General features: G+C 48.5%; 1 protein-coding gene across 1 annotated transcript in view; it reads left to right on the plus strand.

Moving 5' to 3' along the window:
* The window catches only part of RAD51B (RAD51 paralog B), a gene marked incomplete at its 5' end in the record, with an annotated part of 429,021 nt that extends 411,656 nt beyond the window's left edge, over positions 1-17,365 (plus strand). Inside the window, 2 exon segments of the mRNA XM_082000471.1 lie at positions 15,223-15,287; positions 15,289-17,365. Coding sequence (XP_081856597.1) covers positions 15,223-15,287; positions 15,289-15,354 — 131 coding nt within the window. The 3' untranslated portion in view covers positions 15,355-17,365.
* Between the last annotated feature and the right edge of the window lie 3,278 nt (positions 17,366-20,643).

Raw genomic sequence — 20,643 nt, forward strand, 5'->3', positions numbered from 1 at the left:
GCTAAGGTCTGGGGCCCCCGGCACTTCCCACAGCCTCACTGTTCAGCGTGACAGCGCAACTCTGAACATCAAATAGAAGCGACGAGCAGCCCAAAGGCCTGCTAGCCGAGATATCGTAACATCAGAAATAGCTACGGCAGATTGAGTGGTTAACGGTAAAAATAAGCCTGTAGATTGTAGGAAATGTAGGAGTGGTTTAATTTAGCAAAACATAGTTACACATTTTTCATCAAGTTTGAACAAAGCCAAAAGATAAGGAATCACGCTCTACGTTGGACAGCCTGCACGTTATGTGAATTGTGAGGACCTCGGATGGACGCAAGACGATCAGAGCTATTCCTCCCTTCTCTGATGCAGCTGTAGACATTAGCACCCACAGGGAGGGATTACAGACACCAGAGCACCATAGCCTGCACAGGGGGTTGGGTTTTTTGGAAGTCTCCCACCTAATCTTTTTTTTCTACATTATGTTCTACTATGTTTCTACATAATGTCCTGCTTAGGATTGTGTGGCACATGCTTTGATTGCAACAGCTTCTTCTTCTTCCTTTGGCCATAGAGGGTGGGCATGTTTATATGTATATATGTCTGTATACGTACGTGTATGTATGTGTATATTTCTAATTTTGGAAAAAGACATCTTCACCCAAAGAAAATTTCCAATTCTGCAAATTTTTATTTCATTGCCTGCCTTTTCCACTGCTTCTCGGCTTAGCACACTGGCAGTGTGCTCTAAGTAACGGGTTAATTCCCCTCTCTGTGACTCATTTCCAAGGTCTCCCAGGCAGGATTCAGTAGGATGGTGTCAGCGGTTGCCGCAAGAGCTGTTTAAACGTCTCCACACGTACCGGAGAGCGAAGCGCTGATTCCGGGCAGCGGCACTGGGAACGTCAGGGTTTGTTTAACATTCGCTGGGGATCTTCCTAAAAAGTCAGTGTGCCTCCCTCCTGTTTTGTGGACTGGCTGAGCATTACCGTGCAGTTGGTTCAGCTTTTATTTTAGCGTATGAGGAGCACTGTCCTGTGAAAGAGAACCTTCTGGTTTTGGTTTAATGGCAGACTGTGTGACTGTAATTTGATTTTAAATTATGTACTGTCGAGCCTCTCACAAGTGAATTCAACACACATGCATTTTCTCCATAACAAATTTGACTGTCTGGAGAAACAAAGGTTGATAATTAAGCTCACAGCAGTTTATCAGGACGGGGCCTAGGCATGGCCTCAAACCTCAACAAGTTAGTGCCTTAATTTCTGGATACTTACCAAAAACAAACCTTCGACTTGGTGCAGCTTGCCCGTCCTGGATAATCTGGCTCTTTGAGGCCCCGGGTAGGCTGCTGGGCTCTGCTGCGGGAAGTCGGCCCCTCAGTACACGAGGGAGGAATGCTGAACGAGCAGACACCACTGCGGGGTAACCAGTCATGCCAAGTCAAATGCATAATTCAGCAAGAACACGGTTAAATCTGGGAGATGGAGACATTTCTCTCCAGCCAATGCATGAGATCCCAGCACCTTTTGTACTTTGAAAAACCCTTAATTAATATTTATCAGATGTAAAATGCAACACTAGCTACTTCATCTAGTATGCCTTTAAGCATCCTATTACTATTCCTTTTTAAGCACACGCTACAGCCAGGCAGACTGAGGCAGGTGATTGCAAGTGTCGCCAAGAGCAAACACCCCTCAGCTGGAGGCCAGCTTTTAAAATCCACCCAGGCTTTAAACCGCCCTGTCCGCAGCGCGAGGCGAGGCCCGTTAGCAGGAGGCCGGGGACGGCTGCCTTGCCCAGGGCTGCTTACACAGTCGCGTGGTTTAAGAAGCAAAAATAATCACGTAGTGATTTTTCCTGATGGCACCTTGGTCCCTGACTCGCACGGGAGTTCGGAAAGCGCTTGCACTCCTCTCTCTCCACCGTGACACGCTTTGGCGCTGGCGCTCAGCCGCCCGTGAGTTGTGCCAGGGCCGGCGAGCCGTGCCGTGCCTGGGGAGCGTGGGCACCCTTGCTCCTCACGGCCGGGATGCGCGTGGGGCACCCCACGCCGACCCCCAGCTGCACTCGCTCTGTCACCGAGAGGCAAATCGGTTTGACCCCCTGCTGGGGTGCGGTGCGGGGTAAGCGCAGCGTGTTTGACAGCGCCCGTACCTTGAGACCACCGCGGCGGGGGCTTCCCAGCGGTTTGGCTCCCGGGGCCGCAGCCTCTGGATAACTTCCACCCCAAATGTATGTCACATTTCCTTCCAGTGAAAGCAAAATATTTACACTGAGCCAGGGTCACCCGGCGGGCGCTCGGCTATCGCGCGCTGGAAAGCGGCTGCGACGCTGTAAACCGAGGGGCGCGAGGGCGGAGGGGATTAGCACAGGCCTCCAAAATAAACCATGCGGCTGGCTGGCTGGCGGCCACTGCTGGGCGCGGCGGGCACCGGGGAGGTGGGTGCCAGACGGGTGCTCCCGTGGCGGGACGAGGACGGGCTGGCAGCAGGGCCAGCGGCTGCCTGGCCAGGCCAGGAGCTCGCGGGGAGCAGGCCGGGGTGGCGATATTTATCCCGTATGGCCCTGCTGATCAGCACCCGAAACCTCGGCTGCGTACTGCGGCGCATGCATATGAGTCACTGGATAAAGTGGCTGGCAACTCCTGGCCACCTACCCGTCAGACACCACTGACTTCTCCTCATCTCCAGCTGTCCTGCTCCCTACCACCCACTTGTCCAAAGCGGTGACCCGTGGCTGGGTTTCACTTGCGACTGTGGCATGTGGACAGCAGAGAGGCTCCGTCAGGCGGTAAGCAAAATGGTGCTCTTTTTGTATGCCTTGAAGCCACTGCGGGGGCGTGAGGACACTGAGCCTGCCAGCTGCTTCAGAAAGCTTTCACTCACCCGCTGAGAGAGACGCGAACGTCAGGCCTGAGCCATGGTGGAGGTAGCGGTGGTTCTGTCTCCAGCTCCTCTGATCGAACAAGCCCATAAGGAGCAGCAGGTGGGTCTGAATGATCCTACAACCTCTTCTGCTTTGGTTACGCTGCTGCCACCCTCCCAGCAAGGTTGGTGTGGAGTATCCAAAATATTAACAGGACATTCCAGTTATTCTTGGCTGTCTAAGGGAGAGGTAGCTGCACTTACTGCATCCGATCATTTTCCACGCACCCTTCTCATAATGACAATGTCCGACACGTCAGCATGGGGCCAAAGCTGAAGAGGGTGGCATTTGGCCACTCGCTACCACTTGGGATACATGGTTTTCCCCAGCTTTGCAGAGAAGTTGCTTTATGCCGATTACTAAGCTATTAGGTATGCAAGGCATAATTATAGCAGAAGGGGATTTCTGTGTAGGAGGAACAGTATGATTCAGATTGTCTCATCAGCCTTGCGAAACAAGATGTCCAGTCAACAGAATACACTTTTGCAAGGTAGCCACTCGTTTCTCCGCCTTTATTTTGTACACTTAGCCACAACCCCGGTGCACCAGGACCTGGGAATCAGCCTCGCAAGCTACAGGAGGATCGGTCAAGAAAAGGGGAGTTTACGGAAGCACCGAGATGACCTAATACTCTAATAGAGTTTTCCTCACTGGGAGAGATGTCTGGAGCCTGGCGAGGGGAAGGAGGGAGCGGAAGTTCTCCTCGAGCACCTGACTACCACCTCTTGTAAGACCTCCTTGAGACAGCTGGCATGGGAAAGTGGTAAGAGGAGTGCTATCCCAGCTTTGGAGACTTGCCTGCTTCCCAACCCACCCAGCGTCTGGAGCACAGACGCATGGCTCAGTATTGCTCGTGTAAGCACTGGTTGTTTACAGGGGTTCATTAATGCAGCTGAGGTAAGAAGTCAGCCATTGCTGGATGATTATTTTAGAGCAGCCCTCAGGAACGTCCCACCCCACACTTTCTGCAAAGGAGGGTGGTCAGGGTGGAGGAAAAGCACCGATTTCAAGAAAAAATATTCTAAGTTTAAGATCTGCCTGCGAGTGTCAATCACTATCTTACAGGTAAAAATACTTCTTGGAACACTGCAGTTATGCACTAAAAATAAAATTCTATCAATCAGGACCCTTATCCTCCCCAGAAAACTCAAGTTTAAGGTAAAACAAAAGAATTCATGATATTTTAAGGAAGTTCACAGCGTAGGTATCAGCCTGCCCTTCCCAATGCTGCCCCCGTGAAAAAATCCAAGCCGTCTGTAACAGAGACTTCCACCTTATCGGGGACCACAAAAAGCAGAACGCCTTAATCTCACTCACGTGAGGAGTGGGCCAGCTCCAGCCGTCACTACGAGTACACAGCGCTTTGTTTTTAGCACATTCCTGACAAGGCAAATGGCACACAGGAGGCAAACGCTCTTCAGCCGCCTTCTTGCAGGCCGGCTCCGACAGCCAGAAGCTCGCGCGCTGCGGTGTGGTGTGCCAGCCTCCTGTCTCAGCATCATTACACACACAACCAGCGTGAGTCTTTGCGTACTTTCCTAGGCTTCGCACATTCTTTTCACGTGTGTTACTAGCATAAAAATTACGCTATCGTAGGTGCATTTTTGTGAAGCCAGCTAAAAGGCAGTGTGCTTGTGTCAGATTTTCGGTACTTTAGCCACCCTCAAGAAAGGAGAGGGGAAGAGGGCAGGCTGCGGCTTGCTTTCTTAATAACATGAAAAACCTTTAAAGCTCAGGTTACAGTAAGTATTTTGGCTCTGAGCTCCAGCTATGAAGCAAATAGCCCAAAGACTCTCCCTAGAACTGTACCGGCAACCTCTGATAGCGTCTGAAGCGCAATGATGAGGGGCATCTGCGCCAAAAGAACCTGCTGTAAGATACCAAAAATAATGCTTTTTAATAACAAATTTTAAGATCTCTTATCTCAAAAGCAACGTCATCAGCAGGCATCACCCCACCTCCTTCTGGACATGCCTTGGGGCTGAGACTTAGCCCATTCCCTCTGTTAGAGCATATGGGTCCTACCTGATCACGGTTTTTGTGCTGTCCTCTCACACATGCTGGCTCTGTGTCACAGGCTTGGCTCTAGGAGGAGCCAGGCCTTTGGCAAGTCTTCTGGAAGCCCTGCAGCCCAAGGGGGTGCTTTATGGAGTACCTGACCGGCCAGTTCTGAGGTCTGACCCAGTACGGTATGAGAAAGCTCTTGTAATGCCTTAGCAAAGGGACTGAACTCTTGCAAAAGACCATGAAAAATGTAATTCCTGAGGAAACATAACGACATATGATACGTGATAAACCCAAAAAAACAAGTCTGAAGGTGTCTAGGTTTTTTTACCAAGTTTCATAAGGGAGTGCAATTAGGCCTTATATAGCCTGTCCTTGGCCATGCTGCAAGTGGTTTAATGGGGCAATATCCAGTAAACAGAGAAATTAAATTATGCCAGCATGAAGGGGCCATCCTCTTCAGAGCCCCTAAAACTCTCCTCCAAATGGCAGCACTTCCTTTTTCCAGATCTATATACAACATGATGGTTCAGGGCCTTCCTAGGAATGAAAAGGCCCTTTCTTCCTCACCGTCCTCTTTCAGTGAAAACATATATGATGGGAAACCACATGCACACGCACGTGGGTTGGCATGAGCCCCAATGTGGGCACAGATGCTCTGCCTGAATGAATGGACACACAGAGGTCTCTGTGTAGGTAAGAACATTCACCACGTGTGGTGCTGGGAAGCGCATGCATGATTCCAGCTAAAACCCACAAGATGGGCTGTAAGATGTTGTAATGTGAAGATCCCTTCTCGTATGTCAGAGCCTTAAAGTTTTGTGCCATTGGGATGGTGTCAGTGGGAGTTCAAAGATGAGACAGGCTGCAGGTAGGAAACAATTTCTAAACCAATTTGTGCAGTGGATCTCTGCAAATATGATTAAGATGCCTGCAACAGACAAGGCCATCAGATCCTAGTGAGTCCTTTTTTATCTGATTTTTCTAATTAATGCTTGGTTTACAGGGCGGTAGAGAAATCATCAGCTTGCCCTAGCTGGGTATCAGACCCATGTCCCTGTTTTGCCCAAGGCAAAAATATCTTCATTGCAATTTCAGGTAGGCAGATTCAACGCTGGAAGTAGTTGGTGCCTTACACCAAACTACGTACTGGCCATGGGGTTCAACAGGTTTTCTCTAAAATCAGCTTCAGCAGAGCTCTGCTGTCTCATTGCTGTCTGTTGGGAGCACACTTGCAGAAATCACACGAAGGATCATGTGGGTCACTTCCCCTATGTTGAGAAAGAAATGCAGGCCAAGTTAGGTGAGCTGCATATGAAAGGAAACTAAGGGCATACAGGGCAAAAGGATAACAGATTCTTACACTGACTTCACCTTTAATATTCTGCAGTTGTTTAAGGAGAAGTCAACAGGAGCTTTGCCACTGATATGAGTGAAACATTATTTTAGAACATTTGTTTGAGAAAAAAAGTCTTTTTGAAGACATTATCTGAAGAATTTAATTCATTTAACATCAGCAGAATTCCATAATATTTTGCTTCATCTGTGGTCCTTTCTCCTATACTATTCCCACTCAGGGATGATATATTCTTGATGGGCAAGTAGTCATTCTTTCCACTTTTTCATTCTCTGCTGGCCTCTTTAAGATCTCCCATTCTAGATTTCCATCAGATTACTATTATGGTAATTTCTAGCTCAAGTAACATCAACAAACTTCCTCTCTTTTCTTTCCTTCCGGACTTTAAGGCATTCTAGAAAGCCCAGGTGCCCTGGTGGCCAGGCTCTGTCTCCCAAAAGGTCTTTCTTCACTTATTCCTTGTTAGCTCTGTCCAAGGATTTTTGCCTGCACTCCTCTGTGTATAAGTAAATAATTCTTGGTTCTTCCCAATCATTTTGTCCCCTCTGCTCCTGTGATTTACACAAAGTTGGAAGGTTGCAGGTGAAGATGAGATCCTCCCCAACTTTCCCTTTGGCACGTTTTGCTGCCTTTGAGGACACCGCTGGTCTTTGATGTGGGAATGGGTGCCCGGTGTAAGGCTGAGAGGAATGTTCTCCAAACTTGACCTGGACAGGGAGATAAAATTCCCTCGGAGAGGTTTGTTTTTACAAGACTGTAGGCCTAGATTTTGGCCAGGTTTCTTGCAGCTGGATGGTTCATGCACACTTACAAATTGTTGGTTATATATAAAACCCTATTTTTTCTGAAGCTCAGTTGACATTTACTGTTTAACTCCCCTCCTGAACTCTTTAGAAGGGACCCCCCCCAGCCAACAACCCGCCAGTCCGTGCCAGTTTCGGCACCTTTGCCCTTATGATTGACACCTTCCCTCCGCTGCTGGGTTAAGACCGCTGCAAGTGGGAATTCCTTCTCCTGAATTAATTAAGTCTGTATTGTTATTGCCTTTGATCTACTGCCATAGGAACAGGAACAAGCACTGGAAAACCTCCATTGTGTGCATTTCTTACGCAAATAGCTCTGGACAGAATATTAAAGGGATCATTTAGAAGATGGTGGGCAGAAATAGTCCCCTCCCCAAAGCTGCCCTTGAGGCTGAAGCTCACTGTGGAAACTGCATGGGAACGGTTACAGACCTCTAGTGGCTCTGTTTATATAGCTCGTCTGGCTTCCTAATTGCTCACCAGCACAGGATTTTGGAAAGCTGTATAGAGATTTCCCATAAGGATTACAACACGGTGTCATTTCATCTTCTCTGCATTTCCCATCCCGTTGTCTGTTTGTTTCATTTTCCTCACCATAACTTCTGTCCCACATCGCTGAGGGATTTCACAATTGGAAACCTGCTATAAATTATGACACGGAGTTAAAGGACTTCAGTGTTTGCTCTCTGCTATTTTTTTCAAGGGACATTGGGTTAGCCACCTTTTTAAAATAAACCTTCTTTTTTTTTCTATTTATTTATACACTGATGTTTGTAAAAGCTGTCTTTAGAAACTGAAAAAAAAAGGAGTATTTCTGTCCTTCCTGCTTGTACCCTTTTCCACTTATCTTCCATTGAATTCCTAGAGAAACACAAACTTCTGGAAGCGCTTGCAGAAAACAATCTTTAGCAAGCTCTGTCCCTAATGGCCCGCAGGGACTCCAGATAAAAAACAATTGCTCACATTTCTATTCCCCAGCGTCTGACAGAGACCGCGGCAGCTTTAGCACTGCTGGTGCCAGCCTGCGTCACCGGTGCCAGGGCTGTGGGCTGAACTGGCCTCTGGTTCCCACCAAAATGGAAGCAAGCAGTCTTGAATTACACGGAGCAGGACGGCCAGCTCTGCTTGGCTCCACAGGAGGCTGCCACCAGTGTGCGATCCTAGGAACAGCCAGAGTGACAGAGTTTCAGCATAACAGACTGTTTTATGCTGATTGATGCTTTCAAGGTTAGTGTCATGTATCATCACCACGTAAGGACCAGAGACATTTAAATGTGAGATAAAACACTCTATTCTCATAATCCAAGGATATCTCAGTCTTTGGTCACTTTACCTGGCACCGCAACCCATTTCCTCCGAACCAGAGAGCAGTGCATACAGCTCCTGCGGGAGTGCTCGTGGCTCTCGCTCACAAATGAGAGCGTTGCAGACCACAAATGTGGAGCACTGTAAGTGCTCCACAACATCAGCCTTGCTTCCTCCAGCAGCCAGGAGAGAATCAGAGATTTATATGGCTGGAAGGGATCTCAGAAGATCACTTAGTCCAGACTCATGTCCCAAGGCAGGATGGTTATACTTATGTCACTCTTGGCAAATGCTTGTCTCACCTCTTCCTAAGCGCAGGCTGGCGATTCCACACCCTCCGCAGATACTTCTGTGTGTCATTACCCTACTGCTTGCCTTCTTCTAACATCCAACCTCAGTCTCCTTTTCTGTAATTTAAGCTCATTACTTGTCCTATCCATCATGGATACAGAGAACAATTTGTTCCCCTTTTCTTCCCAGCCACCTTTCACATATTTGACAGCGGTAACCCTATCTCCCTCAGTTTTCTCTAGACTAAAGAAAGTCAGTTTGTTCATTCTTCCCTCATAGCTCCGGTTCTCCAGACCTCTGATTATCCCCCAGCTGTCCTCTGGACCTGGCCTTGAGCACAGCATCAACGGCTGGACATCACAGTCCAACTGCAGCCTCACAGAGAACTGAGCAGAAGGATTATTTGCAGGGCATGTGCCTATGCACAAACCCTAGTAGGGCATTTGCCCTTTTTGCATTAGCAATTAACTCATATTTGGATTGTGACCGGGAATGTCTCTCAGATCTTTTTATGCAGAGTTGCTACTTGGGCAAAAATTCCCTACCCTATATAGAATTAATTATTCCTGGTTATGCCCATGTATAGAAACTGAGAACTGTCGCTACTGAAACGAAGCCTATTTTTAAGACTATTTGTCTAAATACTTTTTAATTGTAGCTTTATATTTCAGTATACCCATAGTCCCCTTCCAGCTTTGTGGTAGCCAAGAATATGATATTCTCTATTCCATTGTCCAAGCTGTTCATAATCCCCTTAAATCAGACTGACCCAGTATAGACTCCCAAGTAACTCTTCTTGATTCACCTTTCCCTTTTTAAAGTATAACTCATAACTATTCTCTCCATGTGGTTTTCCAACCAGTATTGCATCACCCTAGACCAGCTCCATCTACCACAGGTTCCCTTAATTTGCTCAGGATTATCACGTGACGCTGTGACGAAAGCCTCACCACCATCACAATATAGGACTACTATTGCTTCTTGCTCATCAACAAGGTTTTTACTCTGTCATGAAATGAAACTTGACCCGTTTTACACAGTTTGTTTTTGACAAATCTATGCTGGCCATTATTCATCTCTTTGTTTTGTTTTAGGTGCTTACCACTGTTTGTTCCAGTATTTTTCCGGGAATTGAAGTTAAACTGAACAATCTGTAATCCCTGGCTCCTCCTTTTTTCCCTTTTAAAGGCAAGAACTACATCTGCACTTTTCCAGGCTTCCAAGTACAATCTCTGGTCTCCGTAACATCCCAGAAGCTGGGTTAAATTACTTGGCTGGAGCAATTACCCTGGGATGAAATTCATCTGGCCCAACTGACTTGAACACTGTCTGAAGATCTTCTGCTCTAGTCTTTATTCTCATTTTGTGATTTCCCCTCTCTCCGTCATTGACATCATTGATTGCAAGATTTGTCTGAAGTGATAACAAATGCAAAAAAGGTATGAAACACCCCGGGAGTCTGGTCATGAACTGTGCATAGCCTTTCTTCCCCTCTGGAGAGCACATTTTCAGTTGCCTGGGTCTTCCTTTTGCTGCTAAAGTAGTGATGGAAAAACTACTTGTTACTTTAAAGATCCCATTTTGCTGGTTGAACTTTGTGATTTCGTCCTCACCTATCTAGCTCAGCTTCTGCATGCTTTTTCCCCTGAGGCGGAAAGAAGAGCCGATGATTTCTCTGTGATGATCTAGTGTTACATCTCCTGTGAACTCCCTGGTTTTTGGATAGCCGATGCTCATTGCTGTTCTCTCCAAGGTGCTTTCTGCATCATTAAAACTTCTCACTTGCCCAAGGTTCAAAATAACATGCCTTTAATTACTGAGTAAGTGGCTTTAATGGAATCACCAATGGTTTATCTTGGTGTAGGAAAGATCAGAAGCCTGACCTTTGTTTCCACCTCTTACCCGCCTGGGAACATTCAGTCTCTGCTGGTCAGATTTGGTTTAACCTCCTGTCCTTACCATAAGTGATGGGTGCAAATCACAAAATCTTCTAGCCCAGATCTGAGTTTTACATAGTCCCAAACGCTAGAGATGCTAGAAAAGTTTGCAACCAGAAGTATTCTTCAAGTTCATCTCACCTGCTTGTTAGAAAAATGTCTTTTCTCATTTGGGTACTTCTTTTTGCTGGCTTCCCTCTCAGCTGGCCTGCCAAGCTTGAAGGCATAACACACTGGGCTGATGGAGTGGGGAACATGTTTTTGTTTTCATACATACGAACAATTCAAAATTCACTAGTAACGTCATTATGCTAAACTCCTGCCTGCACGGAAACTCTAGCTTACCTTCCGTCATCACATATTCTTCTCATCAGTAAAGATACTCAAAAGCTTGCTGCTTGAGGAAGCCGAGGCTGTAACAGCAATGCTGTAAATACAGCAGTGTCATATAGCTATACTGGTGCTCTTTCAAAAGAGCAGAATAAGCAGCCGAAAGGGGAAGGAGTTCAGAAAGTCTTTCAGTTGCCCAAGAGGAAGCGAATTTCAGATAGCACTTTGGTTGCCCTTAGTAATGATTCACCATAAATGAACAGCTAAAATATCAGTTGATAGTAAGGCCATGCAAGCAGGGACTTCCACAAGTGGAGACTCAAAGGAAAAAGCAGAGCAAGCTGGCCCCTTGCCTAGCTGTGAGTCGCCTTCCTTCCCACTCTGCTGCTTTTGTTTTTAGGGTTCCTGTGCGTTTTGCAGCGTCAGCCAGTTGTCAGCGAGGAGAAGGCAGCCTTGCATGGGTTTTAGTTAAGCCTGAGACCCCAGGCACCTCCTAGACCATAGACTGGGACATGTTCACTACTGCGAACTGCTGTTAAACTAAAGCAATGATCTAGATCCTAAAGCAAGTAACCAAATACCCTGCTGATAAGCTGCGGTATATGGAAATTTACAGAATATTTATGGATTGTTAGAGGTTAACACTAGAAGGAGCAAACCGTAACAGCTGTGTTAGCCTCCTGTAACAGAGTTGTTATCCAACCTTAGCATGACAATTTTCCATGGTAGAAATATTGCATATTGCACCAATAGCACAATATTATCCCCCTGCTCAGCCACTCCTGACATGCCTTCTGGTGTGAATTTGTTGTGCTTTCACCCACTGGATCTTATTTTGTCTTGACTTACTTCTTCCCCATGTCAATATGCATAAATCATGTGTGACCCATGTGTAAAAAGACTGATCCACAGAGGCACATATGTATCACATCTAAAAAGCAAGAAAGTGTGACTGAGACATTTCCAGTTTTTATAAAGAGTCATTGGAGACTACTTGTCAAAAAACAATGAAGAAACCCACCATGCTTGGCAAGAAGGGAGAGAGGTGTGTTGTCAAGTTGGCAAAGAGACAGGGCGGGGAGCATAAAATCCCCCAAACAACAGGCAAGTTCTCCACTGTCCTGCACTTGTTACCCCTGTTAACACCAGGTACAAAATGGCTATAAAAAGACGTTAAACAAGACAGTAGTGTAGGGTAATGGGTGAGATCTCTTCTGTCAGAAGACTATGGTGGTCTCTCTCTCCATCTCTTTTTTACAAATCCGTATCACACAGAGCAAATGGAGCCTCACAGAACTTCCATTTGGCTGCTCTGCATGAGACCCAAATGAGTGGAGATGGGTGGGGTGAATGAAGGGGCAGCATGCTACCATTTGTGCACCCACATACATGAATATATGACGACCAATGTTAATCAAAGGTCCCTAGCAAAGAAAGCTTCTCCCCACCAGCACGTCCCACTGTCTAAAGCTATGCTTACGTGAGGAATGCATTTACTGATTCCAATTATATTAGCAAAACCATCCTGTTTGCTAGCATGGCTCAGCCAAAGTAAGGGACAAGTGTGACATCCCCCCACCTCACCACTCCTCGTCGTACCTTTGGCTACAGTCCTGCTGGCAAAAGCTGCGATAGAAAGGCTGGAGGATGGAGAAATGAGAGTGGGGGATGTGCTAGATGCCAAACACCTGATCCCTCTTCAGGGGGAATCCCTTGGCAAAAAAAGGATTGTCTTACAACAGCCTGCAGAAGGATGGGCTGATACCTGAAAGAGATTAAAACAGTAAAGCTGTACTCAGGCTGAGCTGCCATGTGGAAGATGCGGCGCTCTCAGTGCAGCGAGGGTCCCGTGTGCTGCTATAGCTGGAGGGGAGGGGAGGGAAAACTACAAGAAGTAGGAGGAGAGATTAATAAAAACGTATTTGCACATTTAAAGGCTGACCTTATCTTTGGAAATAGCTAACTTTATCCCTTGCAGTAGGAGTGAGCGGTCCATGTGCCTCACCTGCACAGCAAGAGGGGAATTCTTGGCCAGAGGCAGGTATTAACGTGGGGAGAAGGACCTCCAGGCGAGGGAGGTTAACATAATTATTTACAATAATAGATTGCTTTTTAATAAGAACTACAAGGTGGCTTTCCGAAAAAACAGCCTCCTTTGGGCTCCATGGAGGAAAGAATCAAGTGAAACCAGCAAGAATCTTTGGAAATTCTCTAGCTAAGGCTGGCAGAGTTTTGCAGTGAAAACGTGCCGTTTGCCACGGCTGCCTGGTCCCCAGTGCGGGACTGCAGTCGTGCCACCCCTTTCTGTGTCTGCAAGGAGAGAAGCCTCACATCAAAGTCAGTGCTCATCTCGTCACTCTCATGAGCAAGTGGATGTGTGGGGCTCGCTTCTGTTTTGTGATTCATTGGTCATGCAGACTCTCAAAATACAGCTCTGATAAGCAAGCTGGCTCATTTTCAGCTTAAAGGAAAGAATGCACTGTCATTTACCGCACGCTGCCACTGTCCTTGTTGCCAGTGAAAGATTAAGCCCTACGCTGGTTTCTTTGGCTGAACACGGACCTTCTAAGAAGCTTCCCTATCAGCCTGCGGCCTCTTGCGTTCTCTAGCTCTTCAGGATACCCGCGCTCACTGGGACATGCTGCGGTGGGATCCTTGTTCTCCCAAGGCAGCAAACACTGGCTGCAGTCAGAGGAAAGGCACTTGCCAGAGATCCCAAGCAAAGAACTGTGTGAGGTTTTGCCAGGCAGCACTTTTTTTCAGCGCACGCATCTTTTCGAATCATATGCTCGCTCTGGTGTTGTAAAGGCTAGTGCAGATCAAATAAAGTAAAGCAACACGGTTTCCAAGGCAAACATTTCATGTTTGCATTCAGATTTGACCTCTATTGTTCCTGAGGTCCATGTGTCCTACTTAACTTTTATCTTGCTGTTTCTCAGGAGGCTGGATGAGCTGAGAGGAGGAAACACTAAATGGGCTGTGGGACCTCTCTCACCTGCAGCCTACGCTTCTGTCAAGCAGCACCCATCGCTGAGGCTCCAGCTTGCTTTACAAATGTTTGAAGGGTTGATTTACAAAACCACTCAGGAAAACGATTATACATTTATTTCTATCAAATGTTTTGCAAGGAAGTGATCCTGCCCTCCCATCACCGGGGTGGCAGGAGAAAGGGAGTGAAATAAGATAACTCCGCTCAGCTTGCCTCCATTTAATGAGCTCCTTTAGGCCTTATCATTCACCCTGTGCTTTCCCCCATTGTGAACTTCTCAGCCTCATCAAAAAGAGCTTCTTTTCTTTTTTTTTTTCTTTTTTTTTTTTTTTAATCGGACTCTGTTTGATCAGCCCTTTCCCCTTTCTTTCCACAATCCCCCACATCACGCTGGAACTGGTACCAGCGGAGCATGTCGGCATGCCCTAGCAACAGAGATTAAGGGAACTACCAGCTCGGCTGGCTCGGACTTACTAATTAACTGCCGTGGAAGAAGTGAATGAGAATGGCCCTTTCCTTGGGGCAGAGGAGGCACTAGAGGTGCATGAAGGAGTTCGGCTAAAAGGTTTCCCTCCCCCAAAACGTGTGTCAACATTCAGACCAACCCTTTCTTAATAAGACTTTGTGTACGTACGGGGTTTGTATGGATGGGAAAAGGCTGACAGCAGTCAAGCCTGATGCAGAAAAACACGGGTGGGACTGAGGTCAAACCACGGCTGCCCCTGCCTGGCGTCCGGCTCTCTCACGTGGCGGGGACCCACGCGTCGGGCGCCGGTTTCTCCAGAGAGGTCGGTCGGGGCGCGGCCCAGTGGAGCGCGCGTGCCCCAGGCTCTACCCCTCGGGCGCCAGCCGGCGTGCCGCGCTGCTCTCCCCGGGCACGGCAGGACTCTGGGAGCACGGCGGCGGCAGCAGGCTCGGAGCCGTGACCCCCAGGAACGCGCAAGGCAGGGCCGTGGGAGAGCATGGGGCCTCTCGGCAAGGGCGGTCGGACAGGGCCACAGGGCTCCCGTTCGGGGAGAGGGGCCGGACCCTCCGGGGGTTTGTAATGAAACACAAGCAGTCCTCCTGTCCCCTTCAAACCCTGGCATCCTCCTGGAGTCCACCTTTACCGACCGTACCCAGGAACAACAGGCTACAGGTTCCTTTTCACACCAAATCCCAGTCAGAGCCTGTTCATTTTCGGTCAGCTGTAGCCTCTGCTGGTAAATCTTTTCTGAATTATGAAATACTTGTGACATGTCTTTTTTTTTTTTTCTTTTTTTTTTTTAAACCGTTACTTTTTTTTCTTGCTGCTTACGGGCGTTTTGCCCTGGGCTTGGTGTGGAAGTGAAACTGCTGAAATTCCCGTGAGCGGGGCAGGGCAGCTGGTGTTCTGGGCCCCAGCAGGAAGCACCAGACAAGATGACGGGCAGCAATGTCTGGTAATTCTCCAGCCTGTTTTGCTAATCCATAAAGGCTTAGTCAAACCGGAAAAGTTTTTAAAAATCTTTGCAGCTTGATGGTTTATCCAAACCAAATGGGCACCTCCACGCACGCGCTCCAGTAAGGCAGTGGGGATGGGGTACCCGCTCCTGCCCCGCGCCGCTACCGGACAGGCGGCAAAGGGGAAGCCTGGCCGCCGGGGATGCCCCGCTGTGGCATGGCTGCTGAGTCGGCCTCCAGCGCTGGGCTGTCCCCCATGTCGCTCAGCAAATCCTGTATGCCCTCCTGCAGAGAGCACCTCCCCAGAAACCAGCAAAACCTCCCAAAGGGAGGTGAATCTAGAGCGCAGGAGCTTTATTTCCCGGTCAAACGCAAGAAACGCCAGCCCACCGTTCGGGATCCCCGTCCCACACCGATGCCTGCCGAGCCCTGTGGGGCTGGAGGCACCTGCACGGTTTTCCCCCGCCAGCATGCATGGCGGCGGCAGCGGGTGACTTGCAGGAGGACGGGGCAGGCAGGCGGGTTCGTGGTCCCCACCGCTCCCCAGGGATGTGCCGCGTCCCATGTCGAGCACCAGGAGACACAACGCGGGGTGCAGCGTGCTACTGGCCTGGGGAAGGGTTAGATGGCTAATTAGCTCTTTTCCACCTCCGCTGTTAGCGATACACGAGACTCCCCAGCTATACTGTAGTCGCTGAAAACATTTATGAAATAAAATGCCACTGAAAAGGGAACTGTAAAATCCTGTGCTTCACTCCAAAAGTGCATTTTTTTCTCTGAGGAAAAAGCTGTGGAATAAACGGTACAAAACATCTTACAAAACAGAACTGCGCCTTTGCATATTTAGCTTTGGATCTGCTGGTATTAGAGACAAAGTCGGATTTTATTACTTTTTATTTCTTCTAGCCCTGCAGCACCGGCACAGACAAGCCATGTAATGAACTGCAGAATCTTTTCTTTCTTGAGCACCAGAAGTGATTTTTTTTTTTTACTGTATACTGCTTCACCCCTAACTTTGCTAACACACCGTAAACCATATATAGCATTTTGTAGCTTCATAAAACTTGCAAGTTTTTTTTTTTATTCAGGTGTATTGCTTTCCAGAGTTAATCTCTATGGACTTTACTCAAATTTGTGTGGCCTGCTATCAATTTCATCCTCTTGAATTTTGCGGGACTTTGCCATACGCGTTTGTACATAATTGTTTTTCAGTGCAGATCTGAAATCCGCTACTGCCCGCAACATTCTGGTGGCTGGGAAGGGAGGAAGCACTCCAGAGCCGCAGGTCCCCAATGGAAACACAAAAGGGTTAACTGGCTGCTACCTGCAGAGGCTATTTCATAGGAGTCTTCAGATCTCAAATGCTAAGGGACATGAAATAATAATTCCTTAGAGAGCATGCTAAATAATTCAAGGGTAGTTAAAAAAAATAAAATAAAATAAATAAAACCAGCTTTAAAATATTTCGTTGTAACAGTTTGGTCTTTCTTAATATACCTTGGAGGAGCAGGCTATCTGGCTGCTTTCCGAAAGTCCTTGTTACGGTATTTAATGAACCCTAGGGATCATTACACTATAATTATGCATCATGTTTATATAGATGCATTGGAGAACCTATTACAACGCTAAGGGTTAAAAGTCATTGCCATGGATTCCCAACCAAGATAAACTCATCCACACCCCCGAGGTGAATAGTATTTAAACCTGTGTTTGTATAAAGAAGGCAGTCAGGCTCTCCCCAGCACCTGGAGGATGGGCAGGCTTATCTCTTAGTTATCTCTCACGTTCGGCTTTTATATGTAAATTTGTCTGCCGGGGCCGTAATCGATAGTCAACGTCCTCTCCGGGGGCTTGGAGGGGCTCGGCCCTGCAGCGGGGCGGGGGAAGCCCAGGCCAGAGCCCCCTCTCCTCCCGGGGGACCAGGCTGGCAGCAGCAGCCGTCCCATCGTGCCTCCGGAGGGGGCTCTCTGGGTTGGTTCCCCCCAAAGCACCCGGACCTGCCTGCCAGAGCTGGGCGAAAGTGGCAAACTCCTTCCAGGCGCCATATGTGTAGAAGGTGAAGACCCATTTTAATCTGCTGCTTGGCTTAACTAAGCTAGTAGTCAGGTAATGGAATAGTCTAATAGCACCTGAATTAAGCAGGGTATTTTTAACACACATATGCGTGTATAAATACACAGACCCACCCACGGAAATATAGCTGGGGTGACTTTGTTAAGTTTTCTGAGAAAAGGACTGTGGGTTGAGACCAAATGCGGAAAACATTACCCAGAACGTGTTGGAGAAAGAAGGAACACCCCCCCACCCCGCCTCACGTGTAGTGAAAGTGGCTGCTACGTCCGTCGCAGACACACAAACAGGGACGGTTTCCCTGGCCGTGCCTCCGACGGCTGGAGAGAAACACAGCGCCTCGCAAGACTGAGAAAAACCGCAGTGGGATCTCAGGCAAGAACCCGATAAACTGGTAACAACCTGCTGCAATGGACGGGGGGAAAAGCTGGCAGCTAACGGCCAGCACACCAGGGCAGCCACCCCGCGGAGAGAGAGCCGGGTTTTAAGCATTGCAAGCGCTCAGGCCACCTCGTTTAAAAGCTGCACCGTGCAGTATAACAGCTACAAACGTCAGACTGCTTTTCCTCCCTGGCAGAACAAGTTGCTTCTTGCTTCCACCTTCTCGTATTTCCGCACAGCCCACAGGCAAACCCGAGTGCCTTTGGCTTTCGGAAAGCAGAGCATTCCTTCCCAGCATCAAAGGGGCATGGAGAGCGTGTGGCGATCGCTTCACACACACACACACCGAGGTGCATTTCTTGCTAGCGGCTTCCAGAGCTGCCCATGCGGCTACTTGCCCCTGCCTGCTCTGCTCAGCAGCACGCAGAGGTGTGTACGGCCGTTAAACTAACATTACATCACCTGGGATGCTGGAAGTCAGCTGCCCGGTTCCTCGCATGGGCGATGCGAGGCTCCGCCAAGCTCCTTGGGCGTTACTTTTCTTTCTTCCTCATTTCACGGGTTGTGTTTTGGTTTTTTGCTCTTTCAATATTTGCTTCCAAGAAGGGATTAGTTGCGTTGGGTGTGGGGTGGATTGCACCGACACTGCTGTGTGAAGGAAAGGGATCCATCCGTAGGAAAGACGTGGGTTGTTTATTAGCAGCTCGCATGACTCCAGAAATCCCAAAGCAGAAACCCCATGCTGGACACCAGCAGCACAATGACTGCGCAGAATTACCCTCTGCGTAATGGCAGGGCAGACCCAGCTTTTGGTCATTAATGTGCCTCCGAGGACACCGTTTCACATCTCTGGTGGAAAGCTTTTGTAAAAAGTCATGTGCCCACATTGGATTATAATAATCCTACTACTCATCTCGTGCACTTCAGTATAAAAAATAGGGTGTGAAATCAAGCGGCTGATCAATGATCACAACTGTTGCCACACCAAGTCCTCAGCTGCTTTATTCCACTCAACAAACTACAATATTTTGATGCAGGCCCTGCAACGCCAGGAACATAGTGCTTCATCTTGCTTTTACCCACAGGGGATGTGGAACGTCAACAAAACCAGCACTTTTCTGTCAAAGACCTGTGCTTGCCCAGGCGGAGGGAGGAGGGAAGGGAAACGCGGCCAGCCCCCGGCCCCCAGCCGTGCCCGGAGCAGAGCGCAGCTCGTCCTCTGCGAGCTGGGGAGCTCTGCAGGGCTCACGGGAGGAAATAGCTGCAAAAGCTCTTTTTTATCACTGAACTCAGCAGCTGCGCCTCCAAGTACTCCAGAGCTCTGACCTATTTCACCAGCCTCACGCACCAGTTCTACCCCGGTGTCAGCCCAGTGACGTCAGTGGGATTACTCCAACCCTGCATTAACTAAAACTCAGGCCCAAAGAAGATTCACTGAGGGGGAAGATGCTCTTTTGACATCTTTCCTAGCCCAGACACTCCTGCAGGACACCAAACGCAGGTTTTGCTACATGTTTGGTCATTTTATACATCAAAGTATTTGCCTTTTGGGAACTCTCAGCACCAAGCCAGGATGCTGCCCCTCAGTGTGGGTGTTTACTGCCTCTCCTACTAAGAGATCCCAGTCAACAAATGGCTGAGTTGCAATGACTGAGGTACCTAAGTGACATGAACACCAGTGCAGGCGCGCTGGATTAAGGGCTGCTGGGGTGAGAAGGGGGTGCCGGAGAGGCCAGGGAGCCCCCCCAGGAGCCGGGTCAGTGGCTTGGCTGCAGCACTGTGTGGCCATCATGCCTTGTCCCTTCCTGGTCAGTCCCCACTGGGCAACACCGAGACCTGGCAGGGGTGAACCTCTGGGGTCCAGAGATGAAGCAGGGTATAGCTCCCAGGGGACGGAGCAGGGGGAACCAAAGCCTTTCTTGTTTGTGCTGTGTTGTATGGTCTTTCCTGCTTTTGCCTCCTAATTGAGCTATTTTCTTTGTTTTGTCTTTTTTTTTCTCTTTCATCTGTTTTTCCTGCTCGTTACTCTCTCACCCTAACCTCTTCTTTCTGCTCTGGATGTTCTCTTTCGTTCTGACCCTCTAGATCCTTGGCAGCTCCTTTACTCCCCTGCATCTCTCCCTGTGCTTCCTGCCAGTACCAAGGCCACACGTGCCCTTTCCTTTCTAAGCTCACTGTTCCCCTGTCTTCCATTTTTCACTGCTTCAGAATTTCCTCCATTCAGGTCTCCCATGTGTCAGTGGGCATAAGGATCTTCAGCCAACCTTTTAGCGACCACTTTAGGGGATGCTGGAAGCCAGGCCGGCAGAGCCTCTGAAGCACGTTAAATGAAGCAGAAGGTGAGATTGGAAAGATGGCCAGAAGCAGAGCGAGCGTGTGGTGTCAGATCAGGGAGATAAAACCTTTTGTTTTAACCGGTATTGATGCCAACAGCAATCTGGTCTGCTGCTGCCAGCAGATAGGTGTGCCACCATGTCTCGGCAAGCAAGCCAAGGGATTTTCATACCTCCTGCAGCGAGGATCTGGATAGGCTCTATAGGTAGTTTAAACCTAAAGCCATCATTGCTGTTGGCTACCCCTTACATAAAGCTATTCTCAGAGCTCAGTAAGATTGCAAAACCCAGTTCCTATATTTAGAAAAAGCCAGGCTGTGTTGCTGGTGAAACCTTAACTCAGTCCCTGCCACACACACACGTTACAGCGCTTTCTTGCCCAAGACCCTGCAGGAAGTCTGTTGCAGAGCAGTGCCCCGGGACGCAGGACAACACCGTGAGGGCTGGAGAGAGCCCTTCTGCCCTTACCTCCCATCCTTGCGCTTCAAATGAGGCGGGCGTCTTGCAG

This window comes from Phaethon aethereus, assembly GCF_964289735.1.
Source record: "Phaethon aethereus genome assembly, chromosome: 5".
Lineage (NCBI taxonomy): Eukaryota > Metazoa > Chordata > Aves > Phaethontiformes > Phaethontidae > Phaethon > Phaethon aethereus.